Below are 22,027 nucleotides of genomic sequence, written 5' to 3' on the forward strand. Positions count from 1 at the left end.
AAAAAGGCTACAAAGGATCTACGGATAAAAGTTTTCCATTTGAGCTTCTCGAGATATTTCTCCGATGGTCAAACGGTGCAAAACGTACACATAAGAACACAAACTCCATGTATATATACTACATAGATTCGTAAAAAAACATATTAATTTTCTAACAGCCTCGGCCTCGAACTGGAGGAGAAGAGGATATAAAAAAAAAAGAAGCAATAATGGGTGATAACCCTAATGGGGCTGAGTTCTGAAGAGCTCAGCCTCGGTACACGCACGTACGTATGGATAAAAAAAATTAGAGGTAAAAGAAAAAAAAAGGGGGTCGATCGCCCCTTGCCGAGAGTAAGTTATCATCGGCCAACTGTACATGATGGTCCAGCGATACACCTCATCGAGCGTCGACGCGCTGAGTTATCTTGACCCACAGCCCACCCGCGGCCCTGACGGTGAACCGGAACTTGGGCCGCACCTCCGTCTTACCCTCGACGCTGCCCAAATGATACCTTCGCAGTATCGCGCTTATCATTGCCTTCATCTCCAGCATCGCAAACTTGTTCCCTGAAATTGTGATCATTCAAGTAAAAACATTTCAATAACCATATGAACGTTAATGTTTCTTGAATTAAACTTGAGAAAAAGAACTCAAATGTCCAATGATTTGTCAGTTGTATACTTACCGATGCAATTGCGCGGCCCGGCGCTGAACGGCAAATAAGCGTAGGGATGCCTCTTTTCCGAGTTTTCCGGACTAAAGCGCTCCGGCCGGAAGGCGTGCGGCTCCGGGAAATGATGGGCCAGCCGGTGCGTCGTGTACGGCAAAACCACCACGCCGCAGCCGGCTGGTATCACGTGCTTGCCTGAAAAACGCGCACACGGCTATCGGTTGGTAAACTTACAACGATCGAAATGAAGCCTCTTGGAGATGAATTTTCGGAAAGCGCGATTAACCAAAAAAAAAAAAAAACTTGGCCTCACCAAGTCTGAGGTCCTCCCCGAGAGTCCTGGCAAAGAGGGGCACGCTCGGGTACAGCCTGAGGGCCTCCTTGATGCAACACTCGAGCACCCGCATGGCCTTCAAGTCGTGCATTGTGGGTGGCCTCCTCGGGTCACCCCCGGCCTCGAATATCCCGTCGAGCTCCTCGATGCACTTGGCCTGCCACTCCGGGTGCGTGGCTAGCAAAAAGAGGCTCATGGCCGTGGCCGTGCCCACCGAGTCCTGCCCTGCCAGCATGAAGGTGCAGCACTCGTTGACGATGTCCTCGTCGCCGAACCACTCGCGGCTCTTCAACTCCAGCATGTACTCGAGCAGCGACGACTTCCTCGCCGGTGATGCTCCGTTGGATCGACGCGCCTCGCGCCTCTCCCCGATTATCTTGCGACACGCCGCAGAGAGGTCCTCCCGTTGCTTCCTCTCCCTCCGGCCGGCGCTCGTCCAGCTGTAGATCCAGTCGAACAGGAGCCAAGGGTGCACCATCCGGTACGGCACGACCATCTGGCCCCTGCGGCACACACCGTCATTTATTCCATCGTGCGATTAATTTCCACCCTTGCTCTCACATAGTAAATTATATGGATTGATTAGAGCGCGTTTCGTCTTTATTTATATTTATATCTTTTTTTCATACGTTCGTCCTTGGGATCATCCACACACTTTCTTTGCACGTATTTAAGCGGACGCGCATCCGATCGCGTGTATATGCATTACAACTATAATACATCGTTATACTCCAAAACGAGAGTCGATGAAATCAACGAAATCGGCGTGTCGATTTTTTTTTCTTTTTCTCCGAAACTGTATACCGATCGTGTGTATATATAATATATAATTTTGTGGCGCGAGTGACTCATATACGATTTACGTGTTATCGTGTGTACATATTTATAATATATCAAACCACGAAATGATGATGATGATGATGTTTGCGGTATGAGAAATCACGACAAATCTGCCGATGACAAGGCAAACACGATTATACGGTGGCTCGGCCGCTAATAAAAATCAAAACAACGTTACGTAAAAAAAAAAAAAAAAAAAAAAAAACGTATGCGACAAGATACGGCTTGCGGATCTGTTGGTTGTTGGGTATGTACTGGTGTTTTACCCACTTTCGGAACGGCAGACTGTCGAGATCGACGGTGCCGTTTTCCATCGTCATGCTGGCCATGTCGACGCCCAAGACGGTTTCTGCGGTGAAAAAAAAAAAAAAAAAAAAAAAAAAAGATTATCTCATATTCTCGTATTAACACCCCTTGATCGACGTACCGTTGAGTATCTCGTAAACGGTGTCGTTGACGAACTTGGTGATGTCGATCTCCTGGGAGTGGTGGTGCGCCAACTTGGCGACGAGCCGATCGGCGCTTTCGGCGAACGAGCCGACAAACTGTTGGAGCACGTGCAAGTGGAACGCCGGCTGGAGGATCCTGCGGTGGGCGCGCCAGGTGTCCAGGTCGCTGGTTATGAGGCCCTTGCCGAGAAAATTGTCGAACAGCCGGTAAAAGAGGACCTTGCGCGCGTGCTTCGGGCTGCCCAGGACGGCTTGGATGTCCTCGGGCTCGGTCACTATCACGAAGGGCAGGCACGTTATCCAGACCCGCAACACCGGCCCAAAGTCCTTGTACAGGAGGTGCGACATTATGTGCAACACTGGAACACAATACAGAGAGCCCCGTTTCTTTTCTTTTCTGGTCGATCGAGCATAGTATTATATACCTAATTACAAATGAGTCCCAGAAAGGGATTTTTTTTTTTTTTCAACTCTACAGGCCATTTGGGTTAATGAAATTTTGTTTCATGCTTTAGGTGGACGTAATAGAATACAATATGGGGGAGTTTTTTTTTTTTTTTTTCTTCTTCTTTGCAGAGATGACAACATTACTTGCCCCGGTGCCGTTTCAGTATGATTTTTAGCTCTTTTCCTGCTAAACTTTTCGCTCTGTCCATATTTGCGTATTATTCGAGTATGAAGGAAGGTGTGTACACACGGAGGTGAGGTGTTAAATCTTTGCTAAGAGCGCGTGCATAATACTACGTACGCGTGTTATGTCCTCGCGGTGCGTTGTAACGTGACAAACTCTCTCGCTCGTATAATGTCATGAAGCAACGGGGAATTCCTTTTTTTTCCTTCAACGGGGACAAAATTTCGTAGATGTTTTTTTTTTTTTTTTTTTCAAGTCGATGGCGAGAAAATAAGAAAGAAAAAAAAAGAGGAGATGAGCAATTGATTACCATTGTCCTGGCACAGGTAATTGGCGTTGCCGATGATCGGCAGCGTGCGAGGGCCCTTCATCCGGGAGACAACCCAATATATCCTGATATAGTCCTTGAACAGGTACACCACCAGCGTAACGATGATCAACGCGACGTAGATCCACAGCTCCTGGGGATCCCTGTCCCACTGAAATAATCGAACGCACCATTATGTACACACACACACACATCCATCAATTTCCTACACCTTCATATCGATCTTCAACGCGTCCAGGGAATGGCAATTTCTCCAAGTTTATTCAATTTGATGGGAAATCGATACGGGAGAGTCATTGTGACGGGGCTTTTAGCTGTTATGAAAAAATTGTAATGTCACGAGACGACACTTCCAAGGGTACGGAAGACTCGAGGCTCTGTGTGCAATGAACCAATACGCGAGATTCCACAATGACCTTTTGGTATCGGAATAGCCATCCTTGGACACGAACATCGTATATGTACACATCGCGCGAAAGGAAGGAGGCGCTAATTGCCCGTCGATTTCCGCGTTTTACTCTCTTTTCCCGCGCTACATCCGCGCGACCGGCGAATCCATCGGGGAGACAAAAGCTCAGCTCGCACTCTCGAGTCGGCTTTGCAATTGCGCGTGATTTTTTCACGCCCCGGCTGTATGGAAACGCGCCGGGTCCCATCCTTCGGTGGCGATTAGGAGGGCCCCGCTAAAGCAATTATAACCGGCATTGCCGAGCGTGAAAGGTATTACCGATACACTCGAGTTGAATGGTACGGAGAGTGAGAGTGATTTTTGTACAAACACGAGAAATTCGTCTGCACCTCTTTTGGCTGGCGTGGACTCCCGATAAGATTGGGATCGCTGTGCATATCGACGATAAGTTTTTTCCGTGCGCGCGCGCGTTTGGGCTCACGTGTGTGATTTCAGGTTGAATCTATTACGAAAACGTGTCGAATCATTGATAGTTTTTTTTTCTTCTCAAATCATTCAGTGGCATGATCTTTTACGCGAATTACCGAGCTCAAACATTTGCTACAAAAAATTCTTAGCCGTTCGTTCACTGAAATTCAGAGTTAGCTGTTTCCATACTTTTTATTCTACCCAAATGATAATCGAAAAGAAACAAAATGTAATGCCCACCTTGATGCCCAACGTGGTAATCATGATCAGCCAAAACTCGGGGTGAAATGTGAACTTGGATGAAGACTCAGTCACGAGCACGGGTGATGTAAAATTACCGATCAACAGCTTCACCGCACCACTGTCCAAATCACGTGAGTAGTTCAACTATCAAATGTTAAAACTTAATTCACAAAGCACAGAAACGCGCGAGTGCCGGTGTCCACCTCGCGATCTCTTATCTTCGTAGACGATCGTGGCTATGCTTATCTAATCGATGGCCCGATCACCGCGTTCATCGTCCCAAAGAAACACCGACGACGAGGTCGATGCCTCCTGTAAAAAAAAAAAAAAAATGATTTGTCTATTGGACGCGGATGAAAAACGACGCCAACGCGGTCCAAGCGAACTTGCCGATCTCGCGGAGTGTCTTTCGCGTGCAAGGTGTGGCTATGCGTGCCCCGACCGACTGACAGATAGACGGCCCGACGACTCCTCCTCGCCTGACTCCCTCTCCTTCTTCTTTTTTTTTCTCCTCTTAATTTTTGCCTCTTCCGAAGCCAAAACCTGGTGGTTTTTGCGCGCCGGTGCAGGTAATGTTTGCCGGTGACGACTCTGCTCGGACAATGGTACGTGTGTGCACATGCACGTGTTACGCGTGGGACGACGCTGCTGTCATCTTCTCACCAGCGGCTTCCTCCCCCTGGCCGAGCTCACTTTTTTGCCCGGAATCTTCCTATTGGCTCGTACGTTTGGTGACGCTCGCGCGCTATACCTGGAAACAATCATCTGGATTGAGTATGGATCGTGTGCGATATAATTTTTTTTTTTTTTTCTTCTAGTAACAACTTGTGAATATTTTTTTTTTTTCATTTGCTTTTGAAATCTTTGAAATTATAGTCATATTCAATACAGCTGTGGAAAGTCTTACCTGCCGTAGGATCGCTATTGGGCAAGTATAAGCAAAACTGAAAAGCTTTTACCATTGCGATTTTAGTACGTTATTTTTGATAGGTGTATGAAAAAAAAAGAGGTCACTGCCTTTTGGGTACGTCGCATTTAAAAAGGGTCAATTGGGTTAAAACGAGGAGTCAATACCGATCTCGTTTGGAGAAAAGTATTTAGCTTGGCGGCTCGTACGTCTCCCGTCAAAGTCCGCGTCTCGGCCGACGAGCAAACACCAGATTTTCCGGAATTCGCGGATCAAGGGTTTCCGAAAAGACCATTTTTCCCTATACGCGTGCAAACGCGCGAACTTTTCTCGAAGCAGCCCGACCGCGTCGAGTGGGAGCAAACAATAAAAGCTGCGCCACGCGAGAGGAGAGGGCATTGACGAGAGAAAAATGGAAGGCAAGGGTCAACACCTTAAAAGCCCACGCGAATGGGGGAGAGGAGAGGGAAAAAGAGGCCATGAATGGTCACTTGTGCCCAAAATTCTCCTCTTGGCCTCACGCAAAAGCGTCAGGTGGGTCCTCGGTCACGTCCGCAATAACCGCGAGAAAGTGCACCATACGTACACATTGCGCAACGGAAACCTTCTTTGCTCTTCTGATGTTCCGTCGAGTGGAGAGAAGAATGACATTGGATCATGGAACATCGAAGCAAAATAGCTACGCATCATTTTGATTATGCATTCGACGTTTTTTTCTTCTTCTTCGCCATTAGCATAAATCAACACTTGCGGTTGCCGGGCAGTGGCTGCTGTTTTGAGTGACTGGATGCGCGTAATCCGCATCAGACGATGCTACAATGAAAGTGAAAAAAAGAATACCACAGGCTTTGAAAAAGAGAGATCGAAATTGAAATGGGGGGAGACTCTTTAAAGATATCCTTTGAAATGGCACTAAAAAATTAACTAGTCCACTAATCATCCACAAATTGAATGCATCGCTCACTTGCTTGGTGAATTTTTGATCGATTTTATATTCAGTGGAATGAATTTGAATGAATGACCGAGGGCCGCATTGTTGAAGGTACAAATTTACCGAAGAAACAAAAAGTGCACTTCGAGAGCCCAAAAGTGTGTGTACATAACAATACCAGCTCCAAAGTCGCCCGACGATTTCCAAGTACCTTCTGCCGAGTCATCTCTCACTTTCTGTTTCTCTACGCGATATTTTTTTTTTTTTTTTTCTTTTTTTTTGTCTCAAGCAGTATGTGGGAACAGTTGCGTTGTACTTGACTGAGGGACCGTGGATGAATTTTAATAATCATGAGTATCTATACAGCGATGCAAAATAGTAGATAAAATGCCCACGAGCCATTTCCCGAAATTCGAAACCCAAAATACCCGCGTCAGCGGTATTGTCGCGCTTGATGTGGCGCGACCGCGACTGCACCCAATAAATCTCGCTCGTACGATCACTCGCACGCGCGACGAGCCTAATATACATGCATTTTCTTCTTTTTATTGACTATATGCTAATAAAAGAAGAAGAAGAAAAAAAAAAAAAAGACAAATTCGTCGTCCTCTCTCGCGTGTCGTGGTCACCCGTGCAATCACGATCGCGTGCCTTTCTTTCGTGTGCACATGTACAGTTATTATTTGCCGTCGCTTGTTATATACATTAGGAAGTTAAATGAGGCCCGCAACTGTACGCGGTAGCTCGGGGCTGTGGAAAAATGAAAATCGGACGAGTGCAAGTCTCCTTTTACTTTCTCGCACAGTGGGCCCATAAACTCTTTATTACACCCTTTCACGGAACTCAGATTTTCATGGCACGAGCGACGAAATTATAAATAATAGGCCACAGTGTCACTCGCGCAATTGATGTCTCGGCTCGTCTTTCCGATTGTTTTATTTTGTTTGGCGTTGTTATCTGCTCAACTGTATGGACGTAGAAGATTTCATTGCAACTCGGACACTTTAAGCGTCTTGTTTATTCGTTTCATTCGATTCAATAAAGTATCAATTAATCCATATCTACGTACTGTCTTACACAATTAATCGACTGCACCATCTTGCCAGTGCAATCCCACGAGATACAATTTTTTTTTTTTTTCCAACCGAAAAACAATTTTTTCAGAAATTCTTTGTATACTCTCATACATACACCCACGACAGTAAGTTTGAATGAGTATAAAAAAGGGTATTTTTAAAAAGAATGTTATCACGTATACCGTTATTTACGTAGGCATCACAAATAAAATATAATATTATGCCACATTCTTCTTTACCTCATTACAGGATAGGAGTGGGATTCTGAACTGGGACAAAAATTCACAAAGTGCCCGAAGGTGAGAGACTCGATGAACAAAGTTGCATCGTTTTCGCATTCAGTGACGATAAAGAATCGGGAGGTATTCTCGTTTACGAGTCCACGCGACCTTTGGCCTAATGTTTATGTTTTTGAACTACAATATACTCAAAAGTATAATGCCATAAACTGTATACACTGTGGAAAAGCTCGTGCTGTACCATTGTACCCCAATTGGCATGAAACGCCAAAATCATCCGCTAGAGAATAATAAATGTCAACCAAACACTCGCGCGAGGTGAGAGTACAGGTAACAAAACTCACGGGCATATACATCATATTTAATACGACGTGCGCGCATTGACAGCTTTCACTCGCTAAAAAAAAAAAAAAAAAAAAAATACCGATGAGCGCAACTTGTTACGTATTTACTATAATATGACGATAGCCGAATACAAAACACACTGCACAAACGACGAGAGAAAGGCCAAACGAAATCAACTCTCTATAAAAAATACGGCAATTATTGATTCAACTGCTTATGAATTGTCGCCCTTTCGTGTGGTTAGAGACATCGCTCTAGTCCCTCCGTAAAATACAATAAATAGGCCTACTATACGCACCCGTGTGTGTACAGCGCCCACAAGTGAGTGCCACAGATCCTCGGATCGTTCACCCCCACGTGAAGCAGAGTCGCGTCGAAAGCCACAAGCGCATCGCAAAATAAAAAGGCCGATCGCACACCGTCAGTTGAAAAAACACCAAAAGCACACCAGACCGGCCAATTCACGCGCAGAAACACCGTACGGCCCGGCAGTAAAAACAAAAAGGCACACCCGTTGGCGGTGCCATCGAAAAAACTAAACGGCCGCGCTATACGGCCGCCTCGCTGGTTTAACGCACCATCGAGCCGCCCAACCATCAGCGGCATTTTAGACGCGATCGCAGGTATAGGTGCATATGTATAAGGCTAATTGGCTCTTTGCACACAAATCACGTATATATGATTGCCGAGAGAGAGGAGCCAAATACCGGTATATGTGCTTTTCGAGCGTGTATTTTGTAAAGCATGTGCGGCTGTATATTTATATATACCGATGCGTGTGTCCCATCGGGTGAAAGGGCTGCGCGTCAATTAGACCTTTGGCCCTGTGATTTATACTTTGCGTTTGTACTAAAATCACAGCTCTGGAAAAAAAAGGAAAAAAATCGGCTTAACGAGTAAACATTGGTGGTGTTCGAATTTAACGATCGGGATGTATGCCTTTCCGCGCAAATAACTAAATTTTTGCTCGCCTCGAGGTTTGGTTGTGATTTTTTTTTTTTTTTTCTATGCACGTATACTGTGTAGATGTATGGTACAGCACAACCAACGGAGAAGTGGGACCTGTACAGTGTGAGAGACGTCTTTCGCCCCACAACGGCAAAGTCGCCGTCTCACTCGAGCAGCTGCGCGCAATTAAATTCGCGGGGCTTGATTTTCACCGGTGGAAGTATACAAACTGCCGCGGCTTCGTTCGATCGAGTTATTTCCTCGGGAGGGGAGGTAGGAAACGAGTACAAAAGAAGAAGGGAAAAATATAAATACGTGCCATTACCAGTGCAGCGCCGGCAATCGAAAGTGATTGCTTTTGTAACTGCAGCGCTACTCGTCGGGCGCCAAGTGCTAATGAACCGCGTTTACAAGCATAGCGAGAATTCTCCGAACAACTTACTCTGCGCCTTAGTTCTTGTACACAACTATACACTCTTTGAATTGTCGATTTTTTTTTTTGTTTGCGCTGTTATGCAACCCTGAAAATTCTTCGCTGCAGTGGAGGTAATTTGGAAAATTTAGTTAATTTCCATACGCGCGCAACTATCGCGTTTAATCTCTGTTTCGTGGGTATTGCGTTTTTTTGTGCAACATCTCCACGAAAGAGTTGCCATTCCACGGTATGATGTATAGTAATATTGAAGCGCATCATCGATATAAATTGATTTTATTGGGAGGGGGAAAGGGGGGAAATTGTAATAAAACGGTGAGGATAAACAAATTCTCTCCCCCCGTCTAAATGACGAGGCCATACTTGATTACGTCACCGTGGAAACTCCTGTCCCCCGGAGCGTTAATTTCACCACGCGGTCATCCCTGAAAAGCAGGGCTGTAGGTCGACACGGACCGTCCACGTAAAAGGGGGAGGAGGGAACAAAAAAAAGAGGAACAGCTACCATGAGGGGGTGAAAAAAAAAAACACGAGCTTCCGCGGCATTGCAGCGGAAAAGCGCTGACTCGGTCCTCCCCCCTCCCTCGGCAGGAAGCGCTCGGGCCGCTGTTGCCTGTTGCGGAAAATTTATGCGTAAAGAGGAGGAAGCTGTTACGCTCTGCTTTCGTTTGCACTGCTTTTCTTCTTCTTTTTTTTTTTTTTTTTTTTTATGCTCCAATAGCTGCCGAGTCAAAGAATAAAAAGTCAGTTCGAGAGCGGGACTGTGCTTGCCGAGGTATTTTGGGGCGGACGAGCGAGTTGATTTCGGCGCCACGTCGGAGATTACGACAAATGCGGGCGACGAAATCAATGGGGAGGAAAAATTTCAAGCTCATCTCTAGACACGAGGCACGTGTGCTTTCCCGCAAGGGGTAATTATCCAGAAACAGAGCACCCCTCGGAAACCCCGAAACGCCGTGTTTTTCATTAAACAAAAAAAAAAAGAAACAAAAAAAAGGTGCAAGCGCATATTTTCCCCGTGTTTTTTCATGCCCGTCAGCTAGCAGAGGCACACACAAAAAAATTAAAAAAAAAAAAAACCCAACCAAACGAACATTTGAACGCATTTATACATGCACGCGCACGCGGCTCCCGTCCTCACCCCTCGCTGCACGCGCACACGTGCAATATTCTACATGCAGACACATGAAAACTCAACAACGACGGCAGCGATTTGCTGTCACGCCGCTGCACAAAGGCTCGAGCTTGCAGAGAGATGGGGGAGAAAAGCTCTCTCTCTCTCTCTCTCTCTCTGTACTTGAGCCTCGTCGTTGTTTTCACTCGTTAACCTCGCGACTTAGCGCCTCCTCGGGCTCGGTGATTATTCATCGGTGCACCAGTGCGAACGTGTACACGCATGGAGTATAAGTGGAGATACAGCTACGAATACACACCACTGTCTGCACGTTGGTTAGGACAGGGGTGGATAATAGACACATCGGGTATAGGCACGAAAGCTCGACGCGTGCACCCGCATAAGGAGACAAGGATCCGCGTACGTGATAAAACACTCGCAGGTGGGGTCAAATATTGCTGATCTTTCTCTTCGATACTGGCTGCGTGCAAGTATCATCTGCTGGCTGGCTTTTGTCAATCGTTCGATCGGGGACTGTCGTTACCACTATGGGTATATACGCATATATACATATATAAGTATATACTTGTACGCGTGTGTGAACTTGAGTTTTATCGCTGACAAATGGATTTCCCCGTCTTTCGTTTTCCGCGTTGGTCATAGCTTGCCTCCACGACTGGTTGAGCGTTTTGTTGGAGAGTGCAGATGCATCGACGTCGGGAGTGTGTCAATATTGGGTGACATCCGATGTTCCGCTCGTCTCCGCGTTTTGCTCGAGGAAACGAGGTATATTAAATTTTTCTTTTTTTTTTTTTTCCTCGTGAATTTCACAACACGTGTGGAAGGGGAGGGGCGGATCCGTGGAGCTGGAAACTGCGGAGGATTAAAAGTGGTCGCTTGTAAGGGCAGTTATTTTCCGCTCCTGTACATCCTGCCGCGATATTGCGCGGGTGGGCGTACTAGGATTCGCCGGACCGCGAGCTCGTTACAAAGTCTAAATTCGTTTGGGGGAGGGAAAGAAATACGCGCGATTTGAATATTATTCCGGATTTTTTGGGGGGTAAAAAGTGCCCGGCACGAGCTGTTTTTATATCATCCATGCAGGGATGTACCGAATCGTAAAGGGAAAAAGGGTACTTGGCGTCCGTTTGAAAGAATATTCGTTTCCTCATCAAAATTCACGCCCAAAGTCCTGTTTCCTAACACCGTCTCAAAGCTCCCCCGGCGCGTCTGACCCAATTTCCCCCCCTGGTGGAATTTCATCCCAGTCCAAACAAAAAAGTAAATTTTTTGAGGGCATCGCGCGCTTTTCCCCCCCTAATTATCCAACTTACGGCCCTTTTTTTTCTACAACAATGACTTTGGCGGGTCTCGTGCCAAATTGCTCCTCTCGGTACGGTCCAATTAACCTTCATGTCTAATTGAAATTTGCTTTCTCTCGCAATGGGCGTGTGTGCGCTTGTACAGCCTGGATTATTACAAACAACCCCTCACCGAACTTTTTACACGTACCTTTTTTTTTTTTTTTTTTTTTTTTTTTTTTTTTTTTTTTTTTTTTTTCAATCGATGTACCTGATGAACAAGCAATGGTGCAATATATATGTCGATTAGTGTATGGAATAATTAAAACACCGACTCACGTCCTGGTGAGGAAAAAAAAAAAAAAAAAAAAAAAAAAAGACTACGCCAATGGAAAAGTCAAAAAGTCAACAAGAAAGAGTCACCCGATCGGTGGATGAGTCAGAGCGTCGCTCTCGCGGGCACAAGCGCACATAAGATTTTCCACCCCCCCTCCCCCCGAGCAATATTCTTCGGATGTCGCAGGTGCCTGTCAATTTTACAAAATCAGTCAGCCACGTGCACACCGCACCATGTACTCGCACCCCGCCCTCTCGTACGTGTACCTGTACACCCAAAATTGCACCCTCAAACGCACAGTTCTCTCCAATCACGATGTAAAAAAAAAAAAAAAAAAAAAAAAAAAAAAAAAAAAAAAAAAAAAAAAAAAAAACACGTCACCCAACAAGCAGCCTCCTCCTTTCGTTTCTCGCGAGTTTTTCCATCAAAAATGAAGGCAAAGAGAATATACGCGCGCACAGTTTTGCAGGGCGCGGTAAATAGCATACAGAGGGTGGAAATGTTTTTCCTCCGCTACCACTTTATACATTTAGGCACGCCACGGAAGAGCAAGCTATATACTGCGTGTACACGTGTATATATGTTGTATTATGCACACATACAATAACGAGCGACGCTTTCCGCTTAATATATGGAAACCATTTGGCTGGTGTGGCAAAAAAAAAGGGGGGGGGGTTGGAGGGTGTAGAGGATGTAATTCAGTTGGCGGCGTTTTATACGCGTTTTATTCCCGTGACGTGCGGTGGGAAGTTTGTTCGATGCAAAACAGCATCAGCAGCTGTACGCCCGGAGCTCCCTAAGTGATTGAAATTTTCGTGTACGCGTGCACCCGGGGAAGACACGTGAAACGAAGCTCCTTGCAAACGAGGTAGTTTGATTTAGTAATTTCTTCATTATTTTCACGAGGAGGTTCAATTTTGAAAATTGTACTGTACGAAAAAAAAAAAAAAAAAGGACGTGTATCCTTGCCGGGGATGATTTAATCAAAGAGTCGAGGGGCGATTAAGCCGAGGCTCGGGCTACAGATTTGCGCGAACGATGTTTGAATATTGTATGCGCGGCAGAGGTGGGGCCGTTAAGGATGATTTATTGCTCGTGTGGTGGTTGCGCGAGTGTACCTTTGGGCTGTTTGCCTTTCTCGGGGAGTATGGTTAATACGGGAGGGCTATTAAGCCGCGAATTAAGGGACGTGATGGCGAGACTGACAAATGTATAGACATGATGATAACGGCGTCAATGGGAAATTTGGTAAAAGTGAGGGGGTTCTTCACTTGGTGGCTCATGTGTTTTGTTGTTATTTTCTCAAGTCCCAAAAGTTATCACGCCTTCCATCACTTTCGAAGGTTATATATTTGATACTCGTATTAAGAGGTGACCAATCTACACTTTTAAGGTTGTATACAAAGTTGCGGGCATCAGTTAAATGATGTCGTTAAACCACAGTGCAGCAGACTGTCGTTACATATAGCAGTAAGAGTATAGCCGCGATACCTATATATATGTATATGTATATGTACGTGCAGAGCGCCAATGAATTATTCATTAACTCGATGGCGTAATGCACGTCATTTGTGCACTTTGCCGCAAGTGCACAATGTTATTTATTAACATATATATGTATACATACGCCATCAGCTCGGGCTCCTTCTTTCTTATGAGTTTGCGAACGCACTCCTCTACGTACTTATACGTGAGAGTGTCGTACGGGAACTTGAGCTATGGATACGCGTAATGTCAAATATAACAAACGCATCTTTGCTAAGCGTATATGTGTATTTATACGAGTAACGTAATACCGGTTAGATGAACTGGCACGCGTGTTGTTACCTAAGCTAATATAACGTCCAGCAGCTGGGAGCTTTTGTCGACCTGTTAGTGTGCACTTGATCACCTTGAGATGAGACTTTTCTTTTTTTTTTTTTTTTTTTTTTTTTTTTTCGGTTCAAACAAAATTAAAATCTCAACTGTCTAATTTTTGTGCAACTTCCCTCAAAGAAAATTTAAAAAGAAGTTTACTTTGTAACTCGATGTAAATACGCGCGTATCCGTGATTCGATCAACAAGTAGAAATTGGAGTAAATTTTCATGTGAATCGGCTTGTCGATCGGTATAAAAAGTGATTATATAAATAAAAAAGCAAAACTCCCATGCCACCCGTGAGATAGAGATAGAGAGAGATGGATTTTCAAAGAGAGGGGGATGGGGTGTAGAGAAAGGGACACAGGCAAGGTAAAGACTCTCTCTCTTCCTCTGATGTGGCACCCGGCCGGCTCGTTTGCCTCTTGTATAAAATCCATATTCTCCACGGGAGAAACAAGACGCTGCTGCGAGTGCATGTATACATGTACATATATATGGGTACATCAGAGAGAGGGGGGTTAAAAGGAGCGAGGGAGAAGCACGAGCCAGCTGCTGCAGAGCCTCGGGCCATAGTCTGCGAGATGTTCTCGCGTTACTATATGTACAGCCCTGCGTCAACCCTCTCTCTCTCTCTCCCTCTAGCCTCTCTGCTCGTCTACCCCCTGCTACGTTCATTGACCGCGTTTTTCGGATCGTCGCAGCGCCAAAACCACCTCGCCTACGACTTCCCGTGCAACCTGCGCTTGCAGTCTTGCAGAAACATTTTTTTTTTTTTTTTTTTTTCAAATCACCTCGGCTCCTCCTTCTTTGTTTTTTCTTCCCACCCTCCACCCCTACCCTCGTCGATGTGCTCGTACACTGATCAGAGCAACGTCGCTGATCTTTATCGATTTTTTTTTTCCTCCCTCGGTTTATTAAACGGCAAGCGAAGCAGGTTCTTTTTTGTTCTTCCTCCGTCGTTCGGGCTTCGGAAGGGTTGAGGGCGAGCATTTGCGGGTTTCTTCATAAAGCTTTTGATACAGTACTTTTTTTGTTCCCTTTCGAGGTGTTTTTCGATACCAGATGGCCAATATCGGTCCTTTATCTTTTTTGAACCTGCGCGCACGCAACTGCTTAAATCACATCACTCGAACGCAACTAATGTTTTTTCTTTGCTTCAACCACAAGTATATACACCCACGGTCGGCCGTGCAAGTGAACGAACTCTGCGCGATAAGATATAAGTTCGAGTTGCGCACGTAACGCGTGTATATATATGTATACGTATGTATGCCAATTGCGAAAGGCTCGACTGCACCACACGTATTTAGAATGTCGCAGGAGAACAATCTCCCCCTCGCTGTGGACATCTTGCAGCCACTGCCGACCAACAAATGGCCTCTACTCGAAGACGCTCTGCGCCGCGATTGGCCCCGTTTCGCATACGTGAGTCTATAATAATACGTATACTACACCTTTTATCGTGAATCCAAGGGTTGCTTTTTTTTTATCGTATACGCGTGCCACAGTATCACTACTGGGTCCGCAACGCCATCGACTGGAGGAGAAAGGAGCCGGGCATCAAACTCGACGTACTCTGTCCCGAAGGGAACCACGACAAGGGCGTCTTTATAGGCGTCTCCTCGGTAGGTGTACACACACAATAATTTCTTACATTTCCCAATGCTCAGCCCCGTTTTTTCTCTTCAGTACTCGATGTACATGCTAATCCCGTTCGCGTTCCGAGAGTCAAGGTCCCTCCTCTTGGACTGCATCGCGAGGACACGGCGCATCGACTGGAAGGAGCCGGTGATTTTCGCGGCTGTACACGAGTACTTCGAGGACGCGGTGAGAAACGCCATCAAGTCCATGGGCTTACTAGTGGACGACAACGGACCCTCGAACTAGTACTTCAAACCTAAGGAGCAGTGCCTCAACGAGGACATAAGGTATATATATATGTGTGTGTGTGACGATGCTCGATGTATAAATACCGTGAGGAGGGGTTTAGGGTGTCCGAAGGCTTGGAGCTGCGGTTTCTAGGGGAGTCGGACGTGCCGGTGGTGCACGAGCACTGGCCCCGGGAGGAAGTGAAAAAGGAGCCCAACAAATCCACCGCCTACGTAGCTACGATGGTCAAACTGAGCCGTGGAGTTGGATTGTTCGACAAGGCCGATGGTAAGTTGGTCGCGTGGGCACTGCAAAACGAGTTTGGGGGCCTCGGTAATGTGCAGACGGTGGACGAGTGCCGGGGACGGGGCTACGCGAAAGTCGTGGTCAAGGCTCTGTCGAAGCTGCTGGCGGAGGAGGGCCGCGACTCGACGCTGTTCATCGTCGCGGGCAACTCAAAGTCCGAGGGGCTGTTCGCCTCGTTGGGCTACGAGCTCGTCAACGCCGAGACCTTCATCGTCATGAAGCCCTTGAACGCCGTCGAATGACCCAAAATGGCAAAATCACTCTTGCCGAGTCGGGGCTAGCGAGCGCAAGTGAACACTTTTTTTCGTACCGTAAGGTGGGTACGGGTGAAGATTAATTTCCGGCAGCTGCTCGCGAAACGAGAGGATTTCCTTACGACGCGCGTCTTCCTTACATTTTTCTTTCCCCCCCCCCTCCCTCGCCCGCTCCGTCGCTGTAGAGAACTGAAAAGGACTAGCCTCAATTATTTTCGTAGCCGTCAAGCCGGAAATCCTAGCTAACTGGGTTATTCAGCTCTCGGCCTACATGCGACGAGGTAGGAGGAAAAAAGGAAAATGTAAGAGCTGGGGAAAACTATTGTACTGTACCTACTCGCGTCACTCGTATTTCGAGCCATAAAGTGTATACTATGAAATAAAAAAAAAAGAAAGGAAAGCCAACCTACTGTATTATTGACAAGATCAGTTACATGGAAAACTACTGAAAAATGTACCAAGTTATAAAAAAGATAAATGTGCTGCGTGACTTTAGAAGAAAATTAAGTTTGGGGTCAGGTAAAATGAAACACAATGTCCTAAATTATCTCTTTGGTTGTGTTTTAGCCATTATGCTTTGCGTCTCTGAGCCTGTTGCACAAGTATACGTATAAATTAGATCTCTATCGAAAAAAGGCAAAGAAATTGCATGTATGTCAAATAGAAAAAAAGAAAAAATTGGATATATTGTATGTACGTTGACATCACCGCACAGCATATACATATGTACCCGCAACGTAGCCGAGGTCATTCGCTTGATTCTCCGATAATGAAAAATTACGTATATCTTTGCAGGTTGTCTTTTTGCTTTCTACACAATATATGTATAACTTTGCTCTGTTATGCAATACTTTTACGGTGCATAGGTGGTACGATGAGAGGAAAATACGAGGGCCACGATTATTTTTGGCTTTTTGCTGACTAAACAAAAAAAAAACAATAATAATAATTGAAGGGCATGTATGGTTAAGATTATTAAGAGCGACGATACCAGCCCCAGTTACGACACGCATAAACACATAATGCAGTGCCTACAAAGGTGCGGAGCGTGTGCTCGAGATAATGGTCCAAAGTGACGATATCTGCGCATGTGTATACATGTATACGTGTATAGATAAAGACATATAGCTGTACGTATAAACGAACAGGAGGCATCGATAAACGCTCACATGGCAGCTATACACTGGTAGATAGTATCGAATGTTGTACACTGTAGGTGTACTTCGATAGTGAAGCACCAATATGACACTTGTGAACGCTCGGTACTGTGCTTGTAATTTACGGCTACTGAATGTATCCTAATAAAGTGTAACTTTGAAACTTGCGTTTATTACGTTGATAAAGTTATATCCACAAGAAAGGTAAAGGTAAAGATAAAGCAGTCGGTGTTTCTTCTGGTTAATAAGAAATTCAGCCCATTCATAAGCGTAGTTCATCAATGTGATTTGTGTACATCACAAACTCGCTTTTCGTAACCGAGAGTGCCGCACATTATAAAGTAAACGTTATTTTTACACTGGAGCATGCACGCGGTATCATCGTTTCAATAATCCCGTATCAGGTCCTTATTGCGATGTTTCGTTGAAATTCTGCGTATCAATCCGATTCTCGGCTTCGATACTCATTATTGCTTGCTATCACATAATTTTGTTTCGCGGTTGTCGATATAGTCGGACGAGCTTTAATTGCCATTGTTTACGTTCTATGTGTATACATTCCCTGCGATTGGTACCAATTAATACTATTTTTATTGCGGCAATTGGTTGTTATAACGATGCTCGTCGCTTTTCAAGCCATTTTTCGTTACATTAAATATGTATCGAGTTATCTAACCGATAGATGTATATAGAAAATCTCCGAAGCAAAATCGGTAAGCCGAAACGCGTAAAACACAGGCGTGGGCAGTAAAAGCCCGTGGTCCGCGAGATTCAATAACCGTTAAAATTAATAATCCGCTCGGTTTCACTCGGAAGAAGCGCTGAATGGAAAGTCGATAGCACTAAGTTTATGTGGTGCAAAGAGATTTAAAAAAACATCCTGTGGATAATAAAAGCTGAACTATAGTGTGGAGAGCTGAACTTTGCTTTCTTCATTTATCTTTTTGAGTGCGAGCAGAAGTTTGAAAAAAAAGAAAAAAAAAGAAAAACACGAGAAAGGAGGGATGGACTACATTTTCCGCGCATCGCGTACCCTGGTGTGCCATAATTAAAGCTGCTGTACCTGTAACAACCACCACAAAACTCGCACGCCTGGGATGGGTGCGAAGAAAATACGGGTAGAGCTGCACTGTGGGAGGGGTATAAACTGGGAGTGAGGAACTTTCCAGCCGCGATTTTCATTCATCGTTTGAATTATTGAACTGCGGAAAAACTTTTTTTTTCATCCTCCAGTTTTATAGAGTGTTGTGTTTTATGGCCCACCGGTTCTTTGGTTCATTTTTTTTTTCTTTTCGTTTTTTTGTTCGTAAAACTATTTTATGCTCGAATTGTGCGAGTAATTAGGGCCGCAAAAAGAAATAAACTTTTTGGCCTATACCCACTTTTGCAGGTCACTAGTTTTACGGCTGCGCAATATAAGGGTATTTTATTGTGATAATCCGAAGGAATTTATTCATTTTTTTTTTAATTCCATAAAAATTGTAACAAAATGACTGTAAAGCCCTGTGTAACTGTATACTACTTAAACTAATAAATTAATCGTCACGCAAAACTCTGATTGATTGCGCAAAAGGGGCCGCTCTTACCCTTTTGAAAGGCACGTTCGGAACAAGAGGAAGAGAAAAAGAGGACGAACTTGCCAAGGCGACGTTGCAGTCGAGAAGCTGCCCTAAGGAGCTCGCGAATTTTTCACCGGCCGGTGGGTGAGCTGGTGTACATTGTCGGGTACTTGCAAAAAAAAAAAAAAAAAAAAAAAGGTCTGAAGTTTAAACAGCCCGCGGCAGTGAGTTGCAGAGGAGCCGTGCCGTCGAGCTCACGGATATTTCACGCCATTGTCGCTGACCAGCTTGCATATACTCGCAGGATCTCTTTTTTTTATCTTTTTTTATGCGCCCTTCCTCCTGTGTGTATTGCACGTTCAAGCCTGTCTCGTGTAATTTTTTTGAAATATCACTGCACGCACGTACGGCGCTTCGAGTAAAAAGACAGTCATCAAAGTGTTCCTTTATGTTTTGCACATACGTTGTCGCGTCACTTTGTTTTTTTTATCATTTCGCGACTAGGGGCTCTTTAGGATAACTTTAAATAAATTTTGATGGGGTGGTAATGAAATTTTGCCTAAATGAATTTGTTTGAAAACAGTTTTATGGTCCAGGAGGTTTAAATTTTTTATTAGGCAAACACTTTTTTTTACACCAAATAATTTTTCAATGATTAAAAATTGAATAAAATTATAGACATGGAATAAAATTTATGATGCCTTCAATTAATCAATAGTTGTTGAATTGACGCGTATTAATGATCATTTATCATACAAAACATATTTCTATAAGACAATCATCGTAAAACATTAATTTCTAAGAGGAAAAAAAACATAAAATGTTTACCATTGTACTTATTTTATTTTCGTGATTTGATTTTTATACTATTATATGCAGCAGAGGTTTGAATTTTTACAATAAAATTTTTTCAAATATTTGTAGTAATTTATCAAGCTGTATTTAATTCAACATTTTTTGACTCACTTAAAGCAGAGTGTATTGGTTGTCAAAAGGAAAGGGTAATTAATGGTTGCTCCTTAAATAAACTGGTGTTGAATACAAAGTTTCGCGTGCCAGATGAAAATTTAGAATATTCGGAAGGTCTAATTACACAAGACGCGTTCTTATGAATCATCTCTTACAGATTAAATGCTGTCAATTTCAATTACAAAGCAATGTGGAAAAAATAGATTGTCTTAAGAATTTATTTGTTTTACAGTGAAAAATTAATCTACAGATTAATTAAATTTCTTATATTTATTAATTGTTGTAAGACTATCGATGCGAAGAAACCAAAAAAACTTTAATAAGATAATCAATTTCAGAAAAATGATGGATTAAAAAACGAAAGGTAAAGGAATTTATTGTAATTACTTACATTCATACCTTTGAATTACTAATTATACAGCTGCCCTCAGTGAGACTGACTTCTGCAGAGTGGTACAAGCAAATGGTATAAATAGATTCATGCCGATTCCTTTTATAGCTTTTTAGCCCATAGTGATATAAATTTTTAAAAAACGCATGACTCTTTTGTTAAAATGAATGGGATACTGTTTCCAAAAAAATATTCATAAATTTGCAAGGCGACTTTAAAACTTGCATACTACGAGAGTAAGTTTTTGCTCATAAATTTGTAAGATAAATCGTTTAAGATATAGTGACTGATGAGTAATGTTTATCCATTTTATTTAAGCTCAGAAAAACTTTGTTCTATTAGAAAATTTTCTATTAACTGTAACCAAAAATATGTTTAAATAATCACAATATTTTTAATATTTTTTAAATTTAAATTTCATATAATTATCTGTTAAAATTTAACAAAAACAATTATCTGTTGTTGTTCATGAAGGAATAGCGAAAAGTGCTATTTAACTCTCACAGGTAACAGATACTTATACCTTGGGTTGCTGAGCGATATCAACTGTCGACAAAGATGGTAATAAAAAAAATTGGTAGAAAAGTATTAATAATGTGTCACCAAGTTCGCTAATATGGATGTAAAATAAAAAAATCGGAATAGTAAATCGATTTAAAAAATGATAAAGACAAATAAACACAAGAAAAAAATGCTATCAAAACCAACAGGCATACTTATGCATTACAATTACACAGTACTACTTTGTTCGGGCTCTATGTGATATGAAGAACTATTTTGTAAAATATTGGAGTGTTAAGAACAAATATTTAATTGTTTTCAGTGGGCCAAACTTCTACAGTATAAACAAATTTTTTTAATTTTTTTCATTTTTATGTTCATAGAATTTAAAACCATTGAATTTACAGAACCATCAGCTGTTCTTAGTAAGACTGACAACTCCTAAGAAGTAATCTACATGAATTGCAGAAATAGAGTCACGCTGATTCCCTTTGTTACTCTTCATCCCTTAGTACAAAAAATAAAAATAAAAAATTTAATTTTTTTGTTAAGATATACTAAATAGTGGTTTTAAATGTTGTCCATAAATTTAAAAAAATAGCTGCGAAACATATATTTCACTGCAATAAGTTGCGGCTCATATAAGTTGTTACTCTTAGTAAAATAAAAATTTTTAATCTGCAAAAACAAGTTATCAATAGTTGCTTATGAAGAAATACTATAGGTCACGATGCCACGAATACGCGCAGTTATCCAAGGGGACTGCCAAGTAATATCAACTATGTCGACAGAGTCGGCAATGAAGAAAATTGCGTAAATACGAAAAAATTGATTTCTTCCGAAAAGTACATCGATCTCGAAAAATTAAGAACTTGTGTTTGATATTCAAGGTGCGTTAGATAAATTTAATTAATTGTTTAATACTTAAAAAATGTCGTTTTCAAAAATTCTCTCATTGGTATATGCATGTACGGGCTATGGTAACAGAAAAATTTTTTCCGAAGCTTTCTATAACACGATTGCCAATAAATAAGTTTAATATTGATGGGACGCAGCGTAATAAATTATTATGCCATTAAAATTTTATTTTTATAGTTGTTATAAAACGCTCCTGAACAATTAATTTTCATTAATTTTCATACAAGTTTGTTGCACCAAACATGAAAACAGCAATT

General features: G+C 43.2%; 2 protein-coding genes across 3 annotated transcripts; one reads left to right on the forward strand and one right to left on the reverse strand.

Annotated features, from left to right (window-relative positions):
- Nucleotides 1–249: 249 nt before the first annotated feature.
- On the reverse strand, nt 250–20,408 carry Cyp4aa1 (Probable cytochrome P450 4aa1). Of its 2 annotated transcripts, XM_014355677.2 has the most exons (8): nt 20,352–20,408; nt 4,353–5,106; nt 3,218–3,386; nt 2,255–2,635; nt 2,098–2,176; nt 967–1,490; nt 669–848; nt 250–549 (listed from the first exon to the last, which is right to left on the reverse strand). In XM_014355677.2, the coding sequence occupies exons 2-8, from the start codon at nt 4,374–4,376 to the stop codon at nt 380–382; spliced, it is 1,527 nt and encodes a 508-aa protein (XP_014211163.2). In that variant the 5' UTR covers nt 4,377–5,106; nt 20,352–20,408; the 3' UTR covers nt 250–379. The 2 variants fall into 2 exon arrangements, with proteins under 2 accessions (XP_014211163.2, XP_014211164.2); XM_014355678.2 differs by lacking the exons at nt 3,218–3,386; nt 4,353–5,106; nt 20,352–20,408 and adding an exon at nt 2,702–2,722.
- On the forward strand, nt 15,158–16,388 carry LOC106641215 (uncharacterized). Its single transcript, XM_089596292.1, has 3 exons — nt 15,158–15,271; nt 15,355–15,471; nt 15,829–16,388. Exons 1-3 carry the CDS (start codon nt 15,158–15,160, stop codon nt 16,261–16,263), a joined length of 666 nt encoding a protein of 221 aa, XP_089452418.1. The 3' UTR covers nt 16,264–16,388.
- Nucleotides 20,409–22,027: the final 1,619 nt, after the last annotated feature.

Source organism: Copidosoma floridanum, unplaced genomic scaffold (genome assembly GCF_036245765.1).
Source record: "Copidosoma floridanum isolate Cflo_tuat_1 unplaced genomic scaffold, Cflo_Japanese_pri ptg000030l, whole genome shotgun sequence".
NCBI lineage: Eukaryota > Metazoa > Arthropoda > Insecta > Hymenoptera > Encyrtidae > Copidosoma > Copidosoma floridanum.

Coding starts and splice junctions, on each gene's coding strand:
- LOC106641215 (XM_089596292.1), top strand. CDS start 15,158: ATGTCGCAGGAGAACAATCTCCCCCTCGCTGTGGACATCTTGCAGCCA. Junction 15,272..15,354: donor ATTGGCCCCGTTTCGCATAC/GTGAGTCTATAA, acceptor CGCGTGCCACAG/TATCACTACTGGGTCCGCAA. Junction 15,472..15,828: donor TCTTTATAGGCGTCTCCTCG/GTAGGTGTACAC, acceptor TACCGTGAGGAG/GGGTTTAGGGTGTCCGAAGG.
- Cyp4aa1 (XM_014355677.2), bottom strand. CDS start 4,376: ATGATTACCACGTTGGGCATCAAG. Junction 3,387..4,352: donor TTACCACGTTGGGCATCAAG/GTGGGCATTACA, acceptor CGATTATTTCAG/TGGGACAGGGATCCCCAGGA. Junction 849..966: donor CGGGGAGGACCTCAGACTTG/GTGAGGCCAAGT, acceptor CGCGTTTTTCAG/GCAAGCACGTGATACCAGCC.